The sequence below is a fragment of the Nelumbo nucifera genome, chromosome 1 (genome assembly GCF_055504915.1).
Source record: "Nelumbo nucifera cultivar China Antique chromosome 1, China Antique-T2T, whole genome shotgun sequence".
Taxonomy (NCBI): domain Eukaryota; kingdom Viridiplantae; phylum Streptophyta; class Magnoliopsida; order Proteales; family Nelumbonaceae; genus Nelumbo; species Nelumbo nucifera.
The window spans coordinates 87535737-87557565 of record NC_142649.1 but is presented as its reverse complement, the minus strand read 5'-3'; the positions used below and the strand labels follow the sequence as shown (position 1 = coordinate 87557565).

The 21829-nt window shown below is 39.1% G+C and overlaps 1 protein-coding gene across 4 annotated transcripts in view; it reads right to left on the bottom strand.

Annotated features, from left to right (window-relative positions):
• Positions 1-21829, bottom strand: part of LOC104599579 (phosphatidylserine decarboxylase proenzyme 2-like) — an 88565-nt gene that overhangs the window by 39607 nt on the left and 27129 nt on the right. For all 4 annotated transcript variants that reach the window (XM_088887763.1, XM_088887774.1, XM_010262184.3 and 1 more), the window contains 7 exons: positions 15311-15403; positions 15153-15203; positions 13943-14026; positions 13707-13798; positions 13098-13253; positions 12868-12952; positions 3141-3252 (listed from right to left, as the gene is read on the bottom strand). In XM_088887763.1, coding sequence (XP_088743889.1) covers positions 3141-3252; positions 12868-12952; positions 13098-13253; positions 13707-13798; positions 13943-14026; positions 15153-15203; positions 15311-15403 — 673 coding nt within the window. The remainder of the gene's footprint in view (positions 1-3140; positions 3253-12867; positions 12953-13097; positions 13254-13706; positions 13799-13942; positions 14027-15152; positions 15204-15310; positions 15404-21829) is intronic.

Genomic DNA, 21829 nt, shown 5'->3' with positions numbered 1-21829 from the left:
AACTTAGAAACTCCATGAGCCATACTCTACCTCAGTTGAAGATCTAGCAGCCATAGATTGTTTCTTCCTTCTCCAAGAAACAATATTACCTACAACCATACTACAATATCCCGAAGTTGACCTCCTATCGTCAATGTTACCTGCTCAGTCAGTATCTATATAGGCCTCTAGTTTCATATGCCCATGCTTAGCAAAAAGAATACCTTTGCCTAGAGTACTTTTCAAGTAAAATAAAATCCTCTCCGCTATTGCCATATGTGTATCTCCAGGCATGCATGAACTGGCTAATGCATCTAACAACATATGCAATGTCAAGATGAGTCATACATAGATATAGCAATTTCCCTAGTAACCTTTAAAGCACTATCCTTCAATAGTTCCCCATCAGAGGCAGAAAGCTTGTGACTTGTATCAGTAGAGGTAGTAACCGGTCTTGCACCCATTTTACTTGTTTCAGAGAGCAAGTCTAGCACATACTTGCGCTCAAAAAATAGAAATACCAAGTACCAACCTTCATAGTTCCCTAACAGCACAACTGCGTCTTACCCGATACCTGGGAGAAATAGAGAAATAGCAGCCGCTCCCTGTAGGCTTCACAGAACTGAGCTATGCTTGGTTCGATCTTCAAGATGAAGACTCCCGTGAGACCCGCAATCAGAACTCTCCAATTGATTAGGGTTTTGGGCAAAAAATCCAAAAATTGTTTAAATGATGAACATGATATCTCCTTTCCTCCAAGAAACCACTACCAATTGGGCTGAATGTCTTCTTCAAACAATCATTGATTTAGCTCTCCATACACAATGTGTATGGAAAAAAAAGGAAAAAAGGGAAAAGGGGCCTACTCTGATACCAAGATGAAAAACAGTCCCAAAAGAATTAAGAAAACTGATTAAAAGAAGGGAGAACAGAAGAAGACAACAAGAAGAGAAGAGAAGAGAAAGATTGAGAAGAAAGGGTTAAAGAGAAGAGTTGTTCGTTCAGCTCCTCTTTTCCCTAATCCTTTTCATTAGAGATTAATCACTAACTATTAGAATTTACAAGTAAGCCCTTAGTTGGAAGGCAAGCTAATTAAACATAAACATAAACTAACGTTAATAAGCCCATAAAGAAAAGGCCCATTAACAGAACAAAACATAAACATCAAATTAAAACATAAGTTGTGGGATATGGGCCATTCGGCCCATCTTCTCTACAGTATCATATGAAAATACTTTTAGCAACTAGAACAACAAGATTTTTTAGTCAATAAGAAAAGAAATCCTTTTAATTAGGATGACTATCATTAATGCAGTCTATTTCTTATGATACAATCAACAACTACTACTAGGGGTAAGCATGGGTCGGTTTAGTTCCAAGGCAGAACCTCGAACCTACCTACAGGGGGAAGTTCCAAGATTAGTTCTCACCTAGGTGATTCCAAGGTTTGCCCTTGGATCCTGTTCTTTACCCCCCCCCCCCCCCCCACCAATAAAAATGGAGCATGTTCTTTAAAAACTTGATTTTCAATTATAATAATAACAATAATAATAACAGTTCAAAACTAATATCAACTTTATTGATTAAATTGAGTAATTTTTTTATAGAACTTAATTTTGATGGGAGCAACCTCGGTAACCCAGGCCCTTCAGGCATTGAGGGGTCTCTTTAGGGATAAAGGGAATATATTAGCCATCTTCTTGGGTCCTATTGGCCTAGGAAATTCCACTAGAGCTGAACTGCTTGCTATCCTGTGTTGGGGTCAAATAGCAAAAGAGTTAAATCTAGAAAGGTTGGTTGTTGAAGGAAACTCTCAAGTGGTGGTTAGCTGACTAAAGGATGTAAAGAAGGCAACTTAGATCTACTGAGAAGGGTTAAGAAAATCAAATGGTTATTAAGGGGAATGACTGTAACTTTTCAATGGGTTCCAAGGGACGCAAATGTGCTAGCAGATTCTCTAGCTAGTCAAGGGATTGATAGGGAACAACTGTACCGGGTAGGGGTGTTCACGGTTCGATTTGGTGTGGTTTGCAGAAGATCTCAGACCAAACCAGTAAATTACGGTTTGAGAAATTTCTAAACCGAACCAAACCGTTTTGGTATGGAAACCAAACCAAACCAAACCGTTTTATTACGGTTTGGTGCAGTTTCTAATACGGTTTGGGGACTTTGGACCATTCTATGGTTCTTTTGGGCTTAACCCAATTAGAAGGCCCAAATAACTCCCCTAAAAATTAAAACTTAAAACTTTTATTTATTATTTTATTATAAAATAAAGAGTTCATTATATATTGCATTCCATTTAGATATATTATATATAATGTTTATATATCATATATTCGTATTATATATATGTATATAAAATTTCGGTTTACGGTTTACGGTTTGGTTCAGTTTATAAAATTCAATAAACCAAACCGAAACCGCAAACCGCAATTTAGAAAATTCTCAAACCAAACCAAACCGCTTTGTAGTTTGAACTGTATAATGAACACCCCTAGTACCGGGATCATCTATAATTTTTGTACTCTTTGGGGTAACCTTACCCCTTTTATTCCTCATTGGACATTTGTCTGTATTAATGAAATGATTCCCAGTTAACTATCAAATAAATTAAACGAGTAATTTAATTTATAGATTATCATAATATATTAATATATAGTTCAAAATTTAATTATAAAAAAAATTAAAGATCAAAACTTATCATTATAATTTAAATTTTGCAAATATTACCTTTTACATTACTTACTATACACATTCAAATATTAAATTGAAGAAAAAATGATCAAACCACTTAAGTGACTCAATGGTCAAGTGAGACCATGGTCTTTGTAACCACGAGTGCTTGGGTTTAAATCCAAACATCCTCAAAGTATTTTGGGATTTATTTCAAGGCAAGTTTGGCTGCAAGGCCGGTTATCCAAGCTAGTCCGGGTAGGGTAAACCCCTCGACCTTGGAACTGGCAGGGGTGGGGGTCGGTTCCAAGAATTTGGAATCAAACCCTACCAAGTAATTGATTGGGTAGGGTCGGTTCAAGGCTAGTTTGAGCTTTGGCTCTATTTGGTTCCAGGTAGAACCTACCCATTTCCTCACCCCTAACTACTACTAAATAATTTTTATCTTTACAAAATAAAAAGAAAAATCATGGAATTATTTGTACCTTTGTCAATAAGGCCAAGCCCTACTTTTGACTGATATATGGCTCTCATTGATAAAACAATCTTTCCATCAATTAGTTCTTCCACTAGCCTCTTTGTCCTCCGGTCAAAAACCTAGTATGAAGTGACAAAACTATTAATTTAGAAATACCAGCAAATGGAATCACTGATAGATGAGAATTAGAAAGAAAAGGTTATATAACATTTCATAAGAATTACAGAATACATTAACTGACCGCCCTTTTATATTACTAGGTAATCTCTAATCATAACAAAAATAGTACCACAATTAGTGGCATATAAGCACAACAATGAAAAGACTAATTTGTCTAAAATACATGAAACTTGTGTAATGCATTTACTAACAACTTAAGCTCAACAAGCGTATCTTTTGTTGTTCTCTCAATAACAATAAAGTTGATCATATCATGGAATAGGCCAGAGAGTTTTTATTTCCTCTCATAACTTACAAAATTGATATGAAGTCACATATTACCTAGCCCAGACACAAATAGAAAGCTATTAACTCAACTCCTGTACTTAAATAATTATAGAAAAAAAAACACTTTTGCAAAAGGTGTAATCGGATGATAATCTAGTAGAAACAAATTATACAAGTGTTTTTGGCACTGTTGCATTGGATGTTTCATCTTCTGCAGGAAGTTACCTTACCAGAATCACCAATACCAAGGGCTACATCTGTCTGTACAATTCCATGCAGTTTTATAGGGGGTATGTTAATTATTTCATGCATGATTTTAAAGGGTGAAGAGGTGAGGTGGAGAGGCATATGCCTCAAGGCAAGGTGGGGCCAAATCACATTGCCTCAATGACCTCATGGTGTTTTTACAAGGCTTATGACTCAAATAGCATGAGGCATATTGTTGCGGAAAAACCCAAGAAAACAGATTTGAATGGCAATCAAAAAGAAAGTAAAACAGAGATAAAGAGAAACAAGCACAGAGAACACACACAGATTTACGTGGTTCGGCTTATAGCCTAAGTCCACGGGCGAAGGAGGAACAGAAATCCACTATGAAGTTGGTAATGGAGAAGAAATACAGAGTTGTGCCCTCACAGAAAACCCTAAGCCCCAAATACACCCAACGTCCCCCTCGTCTCTCACAAGACTAAGGCTCTATATACAAGAGAGAAAACCCCCAAAAATACATAACTCTTCTTATTCGGATCGGACCTATAAAATAAATATGGATCGGGTCCATACCGCCGCGGGGGCATTTGTGGTGGGCTACGGATTCAAGGCTCAAACATAACACATATGCCTTATGCCTTCTGCCTTAATATAGAGAGGCATAAACTTCAGTTGTTGCCCTTACAAAAATATCAACTGTCAATCTGTATAATCTGGTTTTTTTCTGGGGCGAAAGGCAATACTAGAAATACTTGGGGGTACAGAAGAGAACTTGGAGGTGAAGACAATGAGACCGGCATTCTTTTTCTTTCTTTCTTTTCTCATATCTGAGAAACAAAAATGATATTTGTTATTACCTAATCCCAAGAATTTACAGGAATCAATAGGAGCAGGTCATCACATGATCCGCATGAATTCCATTGTATGAAGTCATGAGACTTGCAAACATTCCTTGGAGACTGAGGCTCTCAGATCTATAAGCTCAACTTAACCTACAAAGTTTCTTGCTTTTTTTCCTTAGAAGATCCTATCCCTTTCCAATTGAATCAACTACATTTTCTGCAAACTCAACCCTTTTCTTCTTTTTGTACCAAAACATTGAAAGAACAAAACAAAGGGCAAGATTATACGAAAGACAACTAATTTAAAGAAATGAAAATACTGGCAAGTGAGAATTGTTGAAAGCCCACTTACCAGAAAAGATGCAAGATTATACAAAGAACTGAGTAGCCATGAGTGATTTCTATGGACAGAAGCCTAAGAGGATTATGGTTTCTGATATAGACAATCCTGTTGCCAAGACTACTTCTGTTGAGCTCAATATTTGAACACACGGTGATGGAGTAACCAAAAAGTAAGAACAAAGATGAAGAAGAAATGAGCAGGGAATAATTTCCTTTTTCTTTCAATAGACTCGATTAGGATAGATATCTCAAATGAAATAACATGATACAATGACAGCCAGTTGCCTCTCTCACCTTGCTTGTCCATATAATGAAAACAGTAGAGAAAAAAAGAAAATTAGATGGGACAGATATATATATATATATATATATATATTCACTCTTAACTATATATGCCTACAATACAAGATTAACAAATGGTCCAATAAAAAATAGAGAGACACAGAGAGCTTATTATTTACATTAATTGGTTAGAAACCAAGCCAAATAAGATATGATACAGTTTGTAAAAAATGTTTTGTTGCTTGGCATGTTTCAACCATCCATTGTTATATCAAGTTGTCAGTCACTATTGGAACTAAAAGGAACAGTCTTGATGACATGGCTGAATGTGCACCCATTACTAAAACTAAAAGAATGATCTTGATATTTGATAAATTGGATGAATGGGGAATTTTGTGCCTATGTTTTATGAGGATGAATGACCTCCTCCCTCTATAAACTTTATGGATTAACTATGAGATGACAAAAGTAAGTCATATTAGTATATTCTTCAGAATGGATGGTATTATATTTTCAGGGTAAGTAACTTCTCTTCCTCTAGAAATTATTTACCCTTATCATCTTCTTATACTGCACTTAGGGGCCATTGCATAATGAAATGGTAACATCTCAGACTGACAAGCATTAGAGCATGAGTTCAAGTCAGAAAGCAGCAACTTTGTGCGAAAAATGCCAAAGGCTAGGTCTGTGACCCTGGAGAGCCAGAACAACATGGGGCAGTGGCCTTACCTTCTTATAGTGCATTGTAAAATTTGATCAACAATCTTTGGACTCAAATCTGTGACTGATATTTGTTAGAGAACCAGTATACTATCTAAATTACAGAACATTAGAAACTTTGATGAATTTTCATTTTTGTCTTTTATTGTTGATAGGTTATATTTGTTGAGTGGGCCGATTTATGTTTAGTTTGTTTTCTTTTAAATTAAGAAGTTGTTGGGCCTTGGGCCCATTAGTCTTTTATTTTTAAAAGAATTGTAAGTTCTTAGTTTGAGTTGCCGCCCTACTAGGGGCATCTTTGTAATATCCCATATTTAAGTTAATTATAAATAGAATGAGGGGCTGGCGGCTAGGGTTATGAATAACTATCCTAGTCGACCTTCTTCTCCTTTTCTTCCCTTTCCTCTGTCTATTGCTGAAACCCCCAACTTTCTCCTCTTCCTTTCACAAGAAGCTTGGCCGAATCAGCACATAAGGCTTTCTACTTGGTATCAGAGCAGGTTGAAGGTTCTTGAAGAGATTCACTCCTGCAGCCCTAGATCGGCCAACTGCATGGAGATTTAAGAGGCTGATTGAAGCTCTCAGGTAAGCCCAGTTTTTGGATTTTCTTGATGGATCTGTATGCCCTGTAGCTGGTCTAGGGTTTCTCATCAGAATCAGGAAAAACTGGAGAAAGGGGAAGAGTCCTGATTTTGTTGGACTCTTCAATTTTGACCTAGGTAGTGGCGCCCTAATTTTTTAGGGTTCCTCTAGGTTTTTTGTAAGGGGCGATTCAAGTTCCATGTGGTTTGGAGGCTTTTAGAGAGGGCGGTTGCTTTTTCTCTCTCTTCTCCCATCCCATAGAAAAGGAATCTTTCATGGGAAGAAAGTCCAGGACACCAAAGGAGTGTCGTTGGTTCCAGAAGGTATTCTATTTGTTCTTGCTGCATTTTTTGGTTGTTTTCTGTACCTCTTTTGAGACACATGGAGGGACACAGAGTTGAATATAAGCCCGGGAATGAAATGGGACCAGTGAGAGGAGGTGCTGGAAACCCCTTCGGAGCTGGGACCATTACTACAGTTAGGTTGGATGGTACAAACTACTCTGCAAAGATGGCCATTGAGGCTCGTGGAAAATTGGGGTATATTACTAGTGAAGAGGTGAAACCCGAAACTGTCAACTCCCGGTGAGTGCAGGAAAATTATATGGTAACGACATGATTGTGTAATTCTATGTTGCCACATATAAGTAAAACTTTTTTATGGGCAAACACTACTAAGGAGATATGGGATGGGGTTGCAGAAACCTATTCACAAAGGGAGAATGTTGCTAGGGCTTATCAACTGAGAAATCAAATTATTGCCACAAGGCAAGGAGATAGATCTGTTGCAGCCTATTTTTCAGTCCTTAAGACCCTGTGGCAAGAGATCGATCATCTAGAGACCTTTGCTTGGGAAACCACCAAGGATGCCGCTACCCATCAAAGACATTTAGAGAAGTATAGGGTGTTTGAATTCCTTGCTGGCCTTAACCCTGAGTATGACATTGCACGACAGCATCTTTCTAGGGACAGTGTCATTCTCTCCCAAGCATATGCCTTTGTGTCAGGAGAGGAGTGCAGGAGGGATGTAATGATGAAAAATCTTAGTTCTGATCAGTCTGTTATGGTAAGTGCTGTGAAATCTAAACAAAATGGCAATGAAAACAAAAAAGAAGACAAAAGGAACTTGGTCTGTAACTACTATAAGAAGCCTAAGCATACAAGAGACACTTGTTGGAAGCTTCACCCACATCTTGCGTCGACCAGACTGAAGAATAAGAAAGGAAATGCGCACATGGCAGTTACTGGTGATACTCCGCCCCCCCTACTACAGCTGCTTTGGAGTCCGTTATAGCTGCTGCAGTAAGGGCCGAGCTTGAGAGGTTTGGGTTACTTCTGAATCAGAGGGATACAGCTAGTTCCAGTTCAGTCGTAAGCGGACAACAAGGTACAGATAGCACAGGTGGAGCTCACTCTACCTCCTTTGCCCACACAGGTAGTTCACATGTCACTGCAAACTATGTCTCTGCTTCAGGTAAGGAGAGATCTCCTTGGATTATAGACTCTGGAGCCTCAAAGCATATGACCCATTGCTCCACTATTTTCTCCTCTTATCAGCTCTGTTCTGGCAGAGATAGGGTCTCCACAGCTGATGGATCCCATGTTCCTATTGCTGGGAAGGGATCTGTCAAGATTAATGATTCTATTTGCTTACCCTCTGTCCTCCATGTTCCTAGATTGAGCACTAATTTGTTATCTGTTAGTAGTTTGACTAAGAATTTGAACTGCTCAGTAATTTTTTCTCCTGGATGCTGTATTTTGTAGGATCTAGATTCGAAGAGGACGATTGGGAGTGGTCGTGAAGTGAATGGAATCTATCTCTTGGATGCTCTTCCTCTTCACCAAAGCCATCAGTGAGTCAAAATCTGTGGGTCAGATTATGCTTTGGCACAACCGTCTGGGTCATTTATCCTTTTCTTCTTTGAGTTGTTTGTTTCCAAAACTGTTTGAGTCTGTGAGTCTGTCAAGTTTGAAGTGTGAGAGTTGTGAACTTGGAAAGCATTGTAGACACTCTTTTAAACCTAGTAATAAAAGATGTTCTTCTCCCTTTGATGTTATTCATTTGGATGTGTGGGGCCCTTATCATGTTCCCTCTATGGGCGGCTATTGCTATTTTCTCCTGTTTGTGGATGATTTCTCTCGATATTCCTGGATTTACCTGATGAAATCACGCGATGAAGTACCATCCTTAGTGAGGCAATTCCACCAGATGGTACTAACACAGTTTGGGACAAGAATAAAGATGTTCAGATCTGACAATGCTAGGGAATATTTTGAGAGACATCTTGCCTCATATCTGTTGGAGTATGGCGTTGTCCATCAGAGCAGTTGCTCCTATAGTCCACAGCAGAATGGTGTTGCAGAGAGGAAGAACAGACACATCGTTGAGACGAAAAGAAGCATGATGATCACAGCCACAGTTCCGGTTCGTTTTTTGGGTGATGTAGTTCTCACGGCAGTATATCTGATTAACAGAGTGCCCTCTCGTGTACTCGGATTCAGGACCCCATTCAGCCTTCTTTTTCCTCAGGGGGAGATGTTTCATATTCCTCTAAGGGTGTTTGGATGTGTCTGCTTTGCGCATATTCTTGGCCCTTACCGTTCGAAGCTTGATCCCAAGGCAAAGAAATGTGTTTTCCTTGGATATGTAGAGAATCAGAAAGGGTACCGCTGCTATGATCCAGTCTCTGGGAACCGGTATGTTACTATGGATGTTACCTTTTTTGAACCTACGTACTTCTTCTCAAAGGATTCTTCTCAGGGGGAGTGTTTTGGGGAAGTAAGTCAGCAGTCTATCCCTCTCCTAGTTCCAGTTCCTATGTCTACTCCTATGCTTGACCACCACCCGATGTCACCCACCTTGCCACCTCCTTTGCGTTCCATTTCACAGCATTACTCACGGCAGAGACTCCATAAGGCGGTTGATTCCACTACAGCAGAACTCACACCACTTCCTGTCGATCCCTTGGAGACTCCAGATTCGGCTGATACGGATTCAGGTATTCCTCTTGATCCCACTACTATTTTTCAGTTCCCATTGATCCTACTGACACTGTTATAGATAACCTTGATCTCCCTATTGCTCTTAGAAAAGGGAAAAGAAAGTGCACTGCTCATTGTATCTCACTTCTACCGATCTCCCTATTACAGATAACCTTGATCTTCCTATCGATCCCTTCCTATTGTGCTTTTCTCTCTTCTCTTGATTCAGTGTCTATACCCAAGGGTGTTAGTGAGGCTCTCTCCAAACCTGAGTGGAAAACAACTATGCAGGAAGAGATGGAGGCTTTGATTAAGAATCAGACATGGGAGATTGTGGACCTACCAGAAGGCAAGGAGACAGTTGGATGAAGATGGGTTTACACAGTAAAGTATAAGGCAGATGGAAGTATAGAGAGGTACAAGGCAAGACTTGTTGCAAAAGGGTACACACAGACCTATGGCATTGATTATCTAGAGACATTTGCGCCAGTTGCAAAGATGACCTTTGTTCGGATACTCCTTTCTCTTGCTGCCTCATACTCTTGGCCCTTGTTTCAACTGGATGTAAAGAATGCTTTCCTAAATGGGGATCTGCAAGAAGAGGTGCATATGAATCTTCCAGCTGGCTTTTATGATAATGCTGAAAAGGGAAAGGTATGCAAGCTGAAGAAGTCACTATATGGCTTGAAACAATCTTCCAGAGCATGGTTTGACAGATTCAGAAAGGCCCTGATTGTTTTTGGCTACACTCAAACTCAATCTAATCACACCTTGTTTGTGAAGCGTAGGGGATCTTTGGTGTCAATCCTAATTGTTTATGTGGACGACATTGTTGTCACTAGGAATGATTTGAGTGAGATTGATAGTCTAAAGAGGAACCTGCATAAGGAATTTGAGATTAAGGATCTTGGAGAACTAAGATACTTCTTAGGTATCGAAGTTGCAAGATCGAAACATGGAATTTTTATCTCTCAAAGGAAGTATGTCTTGGACCTTCTCCAAGAGACAGGGAAGCTTGGAACAAAGGCAGCTAGCACCCCCATTGATCAGAACCATAGAATCAGTGCATCAAAAGGTGAACCAGTGAAGGACCTTGGGAGATACCAAAGACTTGTGGATCGGCTACTATACTTGTGTATGACAAGACCGGACATCTCCTATGCAGTAAGTGTAGTGAATCAATACATGCATGCTCCATGAGATCAGCACTGGAAGGCAGTTGATAGGATCCTTGCATATTTGAAGGGACATCCAGGCAGAGGCATATTGTTTACTGATCATGGACAACTGAAGCTAGAGACCTATACAGACGCAGATTGGGCAGGATGCCTTGATGGCAGAAGATCAACTTCAGGAGTGTGCACCCTAGTTGGGGGTAACCTAGTCTGATGGAAGAGTAAAAAACAAATAGTTGTGGCAAGATCAAGTGAAGAAGTGGAATATAGGGCCATGGCACATGGAGTTTCAGAACTTCTCTAGATCCGTTCTCTGTTAAAAGAAATCGGTGTACAGGCAAAAGAACCTATGATGCTATACTGCGATAACCAGGCAGCAATCAATATTGCCCATAATCCAGTCCAACACGACCGAACTAAGCACATTGAAGTAGATAGACATTTTATCAGAGAAAGGGTAACTTCTGGAGAAGTTTGTCTTCCATACATTTCTTCTGATCTGCAGCTTGTTGATGTTCTCACAAAAGGTGTTGCGAAGAATAAGCTGGAACATGATCTATGCAAGTTGGGAATGTGTGACATCTATTCCCAACTTGAGGGGGAGTGTTGAGTGGGCCAATTTATGTTTAGTTTGTTTTCTTTTAAATTAAGAAGTTGTTGGGCCTTGGGCCCATTAGTCTTTTATTTTTAAAAGAATTGTAAGTACTTAGTTTGAGTTGTTGCCCTATTAGGGGCATCTTTGTAATATCCCATATTTAAGTTAATTATAAATAGAATGAGGGGCTGGCAGCTAGGGTTATGAATCACTATCCTAGTCGACCTTCTCCTTTTCTTCCCTTTCCTCTGTCTATTGCTAAAACCCCCCCAACTTTCTCCTCTTCCTTTCACAAGAAGCTTGGCCGAATCAGCACATAAGGCTTTCTACTATATTTATAATTTTTTGAAATTTGTTTGAGGCTTGCAGTAAAATGCCTTGCCTCTCCAGATTCAACAGCCTCACCCTTACCTTTGTGCTTTAAAACTTTGATTTAATGTACCAAATATGCTTACATATTATATATGTGTGTGAGTGTGTGTGCATGTGTGCATTTTCCTTTAGGATTGAACCAGTGTAGAATAGAGAAGCCTTATTCTTGGGATGTTGGGAGAAGAAATTAGAGTACAACTTGAGATTACAGTGAGATTTTGGAGGTTTCTATCCACGAAATTAAAAGTTCTAGCAAACTACATTAGTTTCTTCCCTAAGGGCTGAAGTTAGCTCTAATAGGAGGGCAGAGGGCTATTGGTGGTATGTTAGATGCAAACAAAGTAGGCTGCTTTGTGGTGTTATAGTAATGAAATTAAAAAGTTCAGGTGGCAAGACCGGATCTGTTCCCCACACAGGGCTCTTCACACCGACCTCACACGCACATTCTACCATGCATTGGGAACATCTCCCGTACTTGTAAGTTACTATTCACAGGAGATGTTCCCAATGCACGGTGGATGTGTCTGTGAGGTGCCCCTATGTGAGGAGCAGATCCCGTCACTCAGGTGGCTGACTAGACATATGGAGGTGAGGTTTCTTTGGATTCCAAGGGTAGCCAATAGCCTGGGGGATGCTTTAGCATAGCAAGGGGTAGAGACTGGAGAGGGAACAAATATTTGGAACAGTTGTAAGAAAATTAAAAGGAAGCTCAAAGGTTAGAGATAAGACTCCTTATCTCTAAAATGAGAACTTGTACATATATGCAGTTCATTTCTTTATATTAATAAAACTTGACTCTTATTGATAAAAAAGACAAGAAAAAATTAGAGAGGAAAGCAAGATTAGGGTGTGGTCCCTTTTCTATTAGAATTTATACTAATCTATATAATTTAACGATAGTACCCTCCATTAGAAAAAATAACACTCATAGACCATAATACCCTTGACTAAACACCTCACAGAGTCACACCACTATCTTGCCTTCCAATATGATGTTTCAAGGTGTTCAAAAAAGGAATACTACAAATGATATTTTTTGCATTCTTGAAATTAAAGAACATAAAACATGGGACCTCAGAAAAGATATTTTTCGATTTTGAAAAGGATTTCACAAAATGTAGCAATAGAATTTCCATTTTGGACAAGTTTACATCCTAATCCCATTGTAAAAGATGTGGATGCTTACCAAAATATGTGAAGCACTTGATCCAGAGTTTAGACCTACGTCATATGATGAAAAATGGACCCATTCACTTAGTTTGAACATCCACCTAAAGAGGATAAATAGATCTGAGTTTCACCTCACTTGGAATGTGAATAGAAAGATTACCACAAAAAAATATTAATCATCTGTATACAAGGAATGAATTGTTGTTGTGAATATCATATACACTGCAATATTCATATACTGCTTACCCATATGAAGCCTGTTTATCAGTTAAGAATCCTCCAGTCATGACCTGATTCCCAGTCCCCTCATCAAAACATAAAGTCAAATGAATCATATTGTTGAGCATGTCAGAATTGTCAAGAATCTCGCCACAAACAGGACAGCTACTGATAATTGATTCCCTGTAATATTAGAGCATAGAACCAAAAATAAGGATAATACTATCACATGAATGATTAAAGAAATAAAAGCAGCCTAGAAGAAAAGGAATCCATAGCCTGAACTAGAAACCTGCAGTCTGCAGATCAAACACCCTAAGGAATTCATATCAAAGGTCCCAAATGGACAGATGAGGAGTGTTCTGTCAGGCTGGAAGCCAAACAGAATACTTCAGTCATATCCATTGAACATACAATAATAACAATATGAGATGACAATATTATAGACACATTACAAATGAAATAATCTTATAGCAAAAGTACACATAGACAACGATTATCTAATCAAGTTTATAACTCATCCATGGCACCTAAATTAATTAAGCTATGACTCATCTGTGCCTTCAAATTTTATGAAGTTTATGACTATTACTGCCCGGTAAATGATCTAATACAAAACTACAGAACGGCCATTACTTTTCTTGTTGAATAGCAAGAAGGGTCGCCAACTCATCCATGCTAACAACACCATCACCATTCTTGTCAGCTTCTCTAAAAAGATCCTCTTTCTAATAAGCAATGTAAATGGACTTCAAAAGTTAGCAAATTCATATTTTTAACAGATAGAAAGATAATTTAAGCTCAGTGAAATTGGTGTGCTACAGATGCAAAATAATTTTTCATGCATATATAAAAAAGAACAGTCAGTAAACCTTGGTTGCTGCCACTTGATTCCCAAATGCATTAATCAAGTCAGAGAACTCAGAGAAGGAGAGCTGGCCATCTTCATTATAATCCTATAATATAAAAGACAAATAAAGGTGTAGTGGTCAATGGAAAAGCCAGAAGAGAAGAAAATTTTAATCACCTTGTTATCATTCAAAAGTGTATGAAATATTTGGAAATTAATATTTTATCATCCAGGGTTACCCACAGGATGTGGTAGAACTGTTAGCAAGTTGGTCTTGCATTCTTTTTCACTCTAAAGGTTAAAATTATACTATACCATTCTCAAAAAAAATGTCCTCATACTTGTATCTTAAGCAAGGGAAGTGGTAAATTGGCAGATCATCTCCGCACAAACTGCTGTTTAAACACTGAAATCTCATATCATGTTATGCCTGTCTTTGGTACCCAATGGCAACCACCTACTGACCTCATTGGTTTATTTGAGACCAGTCTCATGCTGCTGTGATAATGTGTAGGATCATTCTTGCAACCATATGTTGGAGAATATAAGAAGATAGGAATGCTGTGATCTTGACTAATAGATTTCTTCAAACCCTGGCAGCACATATGGTGATTGATCTTGTTATAACTGATAGTGGCAGATTATGATGAGCTACTTGAACCCAAAGACAGTGGTAGGAGCAGGTGTAGTCTCCTCTAAAAGGAGATAAACTCCTTAAGGTCAATTTTTATGGATCATCATTAATGACCCTAATATGATCAGGGTTTGGAAAACCTGTTACTCTATTAGAGGAATAAAAGGGAGATTCTGCTAGTTTTTTTGACCCAATTGTTCATGGTAACCCTTTTAGAGCAGAAATTTTGGCATTACTATTACTATAAGGACTAATTTTCTCTTTGAGTTAAGGGTGGATGAGGTGAAGAGAGATACCTGGGTAGATATAAGATTTATGCTAGATGGCTTCAACGGTTTGGTTCATGTAACCTAAGGCATTCCACTCAAGAGGCTAAACCTTTGGCTTCCTGAGTGAATATCTGGTTGAGGATTACAATGTCAACTATCTTGAGGTCAAATGCATTGGCAGAGATAGGGTCATCAAGAGTGATGTTTTTAGTCTATAATCCATATTCTCAATGACCATCTAATATACCAGTACGTTAATGTGGTCCTATAAAGATTAAAAACCTGAAAGCTGACAAATGATGTATTATGGAAGATAAAGTGAAATTTACCACTATAGATAAAATGCGTCTTGCAAACCCTTTTTCAGTTTCAATTGGGTCCTGAAAATATTTCAAACTGTTATTGTCAATATTATCAAGAAAATGAAAGATTCATTAAACTTTGAACAATCCAATGATAGATACGAGATCAAGACTACACAGCTGACCTCAACAGAGCATGAAATAGAAATTTTCCCCACAATTGTGTTAGATGATGATGGATCTAACAGGCTGAGTACCTCAATGTCAGAGTCTGAATCCTGAATGGAGCAAGGAAAGGATAATCAAGAAAAATAACCGGGGACTAATAAACACCATTCCCAGAAAAGAAAGAAGAAAAACAACAAATGCAATTTGGCCACCTTGCTTGTGACCTTATTTTAAGGAGAAAAACTTTCCCATGAGGTTTGAGTTGGTTTCATAGGAAGATTATACATCAACTTACAAACCCAAGATCAGGCACTTAGGCCTTTGGACAAGATGTAAATCACACCTACAATAATCTGAATTAAAAGAAAAGAAACAAGAGAAAAGGAGGAGATTGAATAAAGAAGTGATGGAGGAAGAAGAAGAGAGAGTAGTTCAAAACCTCTCTTCAGCCCCCAAAGATCTCTTTTATTCTTTTGTTGTAAAAACTAAGCACAATTACATGAGTGCCCTTAGTAGGGCGTCCATCACTAAAGACAGCAATAAAAAACAATAAGAAAAGAGAAAACAGGCCCATTACCCACTAACACAAGTCATAAACGTAACTTAAAGAAAAACAAAGAAACTAAGACCCATCCGGCCCATTGTCTCTACACTACCCCTCAAGCTGAGCATAGATATCAACTTTGCCTTGGGAACACCCTTGATCAGAACATCTGCTAACTGTTGCTCTGAGGCAAAAAAAGGAAGGCAAACTTTTCTGGAAGCTACCCTTTATCTTATAAAATGACAGTCAACTTCAATATGCTTTGTCCTGTCAAGCTGAATTAGGTTGTGAGCTATGTTGATCACAGCCCGATTATCACAGTAAAGTATTAAGGGCTTATCATGTGCAATACCCATCTCCTCTAGAAGTGACCTAAGCCATAGCAACTTTGAAACTCCATGTGCCATTGGCCTGTACTCTGCCTCAGCCGAAGACCTGGCTACTACTGACTGTTTCTTACTCTTCCAGGAGGCAATGTTCCCTACAACCAAGGCACAGTAACCCGATGTAGATCTCCTATCATCAATACTACCAGCCTAATCAACATCTATGTAAGCCTCTAACTCCATGTGGTCCATGCCTAGAGAAGAGGATACCCTTTCCTAAAGTTCCCTTCAAGTAACATAGAACTCGTTCTACAACAGCTATATTTGTATCTCTAGGAGCATGCATAGACCGACTTATCACACTAACAACATATGAGATATCTGGTTGTGTCATGCAAAGGTATAGCAACTTCTCCAAAAATCTTTGGAATACCCCCCCCCCTGTCTTCCAAAAGCTCACCATCATCAGCTAAGAGTTTATAGTTAGCATCAATAGGTGTAGAAATAGGTTTGGCACCAAGTTTCCCAGTCTCCGTGAGAAGATCTAACACATACTTCCATTGGGATATGAAGATGCCATCTTTAGACCTAGCAACTTCGATTCCCAGGAAATATCTCAATTCCCCTAAATCCTTCATTTCAAATTCTGAGTTAAGGAATGTCTTGAGTGCCTAAACTTCCTCTATATCACTCCTTGTAATGACAATATCATCAACATAAACAATAAGGAAGGTAATCTAAGTGCCTCTCTGCTTCACAAACAAGGTATGGTTAGATTGTGTCTGTATATAAACAAACTCAACAAGTGTAGCTCAATATCTATCCAACCAAGCTTGTGGGGATTGCTTGAGGCCATAAAGTGATTTCTTTAACTTGCATACCTTGCCTTGTGTTTCCTTACCATACATACCCGGTGGAAGTGGCATATAAACCTCTTCATCAAGTCTCCATTTAAGAAAGCACTGGCATAGGGGCCCCTGCTTCGCAGGGGCTGGATTAGAATTGTAACATTACTATTTGTTACATTAAAAATATAAGTACTCAAGTCTTGAAACTCATATAAAGACTTAAAAGAGATAATCATGTGCTCATTTTTTAAATATTGATTCAGCAAAGCATCTCATATAAAAGAATGCGATCATACAGTGATAGTTATGAGTTCTACTTCATAGCTGTCCTTTGTTTCACATTGAGAACTCCCAATTGACCCGGACTGTAGGACCGTTTATCCCAGGAACCGTCCAAGCAACCAGTTCCATTTTTACCCCAAACCCGGTCCCTAGCCAAAAATCATTGAATCAGTCAACGATCCATTGACCCAAGTCGTCAAACCGTCGACCCATTCAATAGTTTTTGGCCATTTTTTATTTTTTAATTTTTTTTGTCAGAACGGGCCATCCATTCGAACTAGACGGTCGAATCGTCAACCTAGAAACCAGTGGCTAAAACGGTTTTGTTTTCGGGTCATTTTTTCTAGATGTCAATAATTAGATGAAATAACTTTGTAGTCATAGTCATGGGAAGGGTGGACATTGCAAGGGATTTCAAAACCTTGAAAGATAAACCCAAAGTGACCTTAAACACAGAAAAAAATAGGCGGTAAATCCACAAAATTGGAAAAACCAAGGAAAAAAATCAGAAAATCGAGTCCAAAGTTCCGCTTTGAGGCGGAGCTAAACATACATGCAATTAAAGAAAGAGACAAAGCAGATCATCTTGTAGGAAAATAAAAAAAAAATGCACAAGAAAACACAAAGAAAAAACAAAAGGGAAGAAATAAAATGGTGGTAAAACCTAGACCGCTTTGGAGGATCTTGAAGAAGACCAAACACAAAAAAACTAAAAAAAAAAACAAAACAAAACAAAAGCAGAAAATGAAAAAAAGGAACATACCGCACATGCTCGAATAAAACCCACAGTAGAAGAAACCTTTAAATAGTGAAAATCCAAAAGCATAAAAAACCATGGTTTTCGAACCGCCGTTGACCTAGACGGACGAACATTTCGGCCTGGGAACCGTCCAGGCAGCTGGTTCTGTTTTACCCCAATCTCGATCCCTGGCCAAAAACCGTTGAATCAATCAATGACCCATTGACCCGGGCGGTCAAACCATCGGCCCATAGACCCGTTCAATGGTTTTTGGCCATTTTTTAATTTTTTTAATTGGGAACCGTCCAGGCAAGCGGTTCCGTTTTATCCCAATCCTGGTCCTTAGCCAAAAACCATTGAATCGGTCAACGACCCATTGACCCAGGCGGTCGAACCATCGACCTGTTGACCCATTCAATGGTTTTTGGCCATTTTTTTATTTTTTTTATTTTTGTTGTTAGAATGGGCCGTTGGTTCAAACCAGACAGTCAAACCGTCGACTTGAAAACCGGTGGCCAGAACAGTTCCATTTTCGGGTCATATGAATCACACTCGAGTGACATAACACGTATGATACTACTTAATAGATCTCACACACTCAATTTTTTGCCTGTAATTTTTGTTGTCAAAACGGGCCATCTGTTCGAATCGGACGGTCGAACCACCGTTTTTTATTTTTTTAATTAGGAACCGTCTAGGCAACCGATTCCGTTTTACCCCAATCTCTGTCCTTGGCCAAAAACCGTTGAATCGGTCAACAACCCATTGACCCGAGCGGTCAAACTGTCGACCCGTTGACCCGTTCAATGGTTTTTGGCCTTTTTTTTATTTTTTTATTTTTGTTGTCAGAACGGGCTGTCCGTTTGAACCAGATGGTCAAACCATCGACCCGAAAACCAATAGCCAGAATGGTTCCGTTTTCGGGTCGTATGAGTCGCACGCTTGAATGACAACACGTATGATACTGCTTAATGGACCTCACACACTCAATTTTTTGCCTGTAATTTTTGTTGTCAGAACAGGTCGTCCATTCAAATCGGACGATCGAACCATCGACCCGAAAACCGGTGGCCAGAATGGTTCTGTAATTTTTGTTGTCAGAACAGGCCATCCATTCGAACTAGATGGTCGAACAGTCGACCCGAAAACCAGTGGCATATAAGATACATAAGATTTTGTATGTTTGTTTCTTGTAATTTGAGAATTTTCAATAAAGAATATATATATATATATGTATATATATATATGTTAAAGGGAAATCTACTGCCATTTGGCGAAAAGGGAGACCACCCCTTTCCCTTTATTATATATATTCTTGACATCAAATAGATATAAGGGCCAATTATAACTCATTACCAAGTCTCCATATACCTAAGTATAACCCTTGGCTGCTAGCCAAGCCTTATACCTCTCAATGGTGCCATCAAAATGATACTTGATAGTGAACGCCCATTTACATCCCATTAACTCCTTCCCATGAGACAAATCCACAATATCCCAAGTATGATTTTTACGAAGTGCTTCTATTCCAGTTCACATAGCCTCCCTCCATTTTGGCTTAGACAAGGCCTCTGTAACTGACTTGGGGTATAGGCTGAGAAGAAATAGAGGCTAAGAAAGAATAATAAGATGGGGATAAGATGTTGTACGACAAGTGTTTGGAAATACAATGTGTTGTACATTTCTTCTTACCTTTTCTCACAGCAATAGGTAGGTCCAAGTCTGGGAAGGGAGGTTCTGGAGCAGGCGGTGAAGGACTTGTCCTCTCTTCAGGGGTTGAGAGTGTCTGAAGCTCAACTGTAGATGAGGGAACAACCTAATCATGTCGTAGCCTTTTGTCGTTGGTACCACCTCCGAACAATAAGATGAGTAATGAAAACTGGAAGACTAGTAGGAGGAGGAGTAGTAGGAATGGTAGAACTGGGAGACGAAAGCTCTGCCAGTGGAACAGAAGGAGCTGCAGAAGACTCAACCTCAAGATTAACAGGAGAAGGTAGAGGAAGTGGTGAAGAAAACAGTTCAACGGAATGCTCCCCCTCAAAATAATGACCATAAAATAGAAGTGGCACTGCAAAGGTAACATCCATAGAGATAAAACAAACTTCACTAGTGGGATCAAAACAACAATAGCCCTTTTATGTGGAGGCTACCCTAAGAAAATGCACTTTCGGGCCTTGGGTTCAAACTTTTGTCTCTCAGAGCTAGGGAATGAACATAACACGTGCACCCAAAGACACACAAGGGAGTAGGAAGCAATTCACTTTCAGGAAATAAGATAGCAATGGGAGATTTGAACCCCAAGACTTGAGAAGGCATTGGTTAATAAGGTAGGTAACCGTCATCACTACATCACCCCAAAATTTTACTAGAACATGGAAGGCAAAAAAAAATGCTCCTTGCTACTTCAACAACATGTCGATCCTTTCCACCAACTTCCTATGTGTTTCAGCATCCTTTGTACACCCCCAAACCACAATCTCCATCAAATCAATATCCTACCAAAGAGATTTTAGCATGGAGAAGTAAACGGCTAAGGGCTTCTCCCCCTATCTTAGATTATTCACATCATTCTTCAATTTGTAAGCCCAAGCAACATTCAATTTTTGGGAATAGGTCTCTATGACACTATCCCACACCTCCTTTGCAGTTTCCATCCATAAGTAGTGCTAGCTAATATGTGGCTTCATAGAATTCATTAACCAACCCATTACTATGTAATTCTCTTGCATCCACCTATCATAGGTAGGGTCACCCTCCCCCAGTTTCTTCTTGCTCCCGGTGATGTAACCCCATTTCCCTCTACACACATGTATCTTAATTGACTGAGACCAGGCTAAATAATTGGTCCCATCCAGCTTCATAGTGGTCACTGCCCCAAAAAGATTCTCCGTTGACCCCCCCCCCCCCCATGTCCAAGCCCGGAATCTATGGGATATGTGGTTTCTCCTCTAGTTTTCTCCATTGAGTGAAACAGAGATCAAAATAAGTCTCAACTATGCTAGAATTGCTATCCCAAGAAAAAAACTACTCTTCAAACAACCAAATCTAGAGTTTCACAAGACCCACCCGAATGGGAGAAGAGGAGAAAGTTCAACTACTCCTACCAGAGGTTCCAGAACCCTATCCAAATCAAATCATCCTTAATGAAAATCAAAAGGCTACCCTTTGATCCCCAAGCGCCACCTTTAGAGCGTCTCTAAGACCTGTAACTAGTTTTCTCTAGTTGTCCAGGGATTTTGGGAAAAACTCCAAAAACCTATCTTGGGCTTCAACTGGGGATGAAAAACTTCACAACACCTCTCTAAAAACCTTCTCAACTGGGCTACATAAGCTGCTCCCTAATCAGCCAATCAATTCTCCATACACGTTGTGTATGGGCAAAGAGAAAAGAAAGAAAAGAAGGTGAGAACCTGCTCTGATACCAAGTTGTAAATCACACCTACAATAATCTGAATTAAAAAGAAAAGAAACAGGAGAAAAGAAGGAGATTGAAGAGAGAGAAATGATGGAGGAAGAAGATGGAAGAAAAGGAAGAAGAAGAGAGAGTAGTTCAAAACCTTTTTTCAACCCCTAATGATCTCTTTTATTCTTTTGTTGTAAAAAATAAGGACAATTACATGAGTGCCCTTAGAAGGGCACCCATCACTAAAGACAGCAATAAAAAAAAAAAGAGAAAACAGGCCCTAACTAAGGCCCACTACCTACTAACACAAGTCATAAGCATAACTTAAAGAAAAAAAAAAGAAACTAAGGCCCATTCGGCCCATTATCTCTACAGAACATGAATTTAGCAAGTT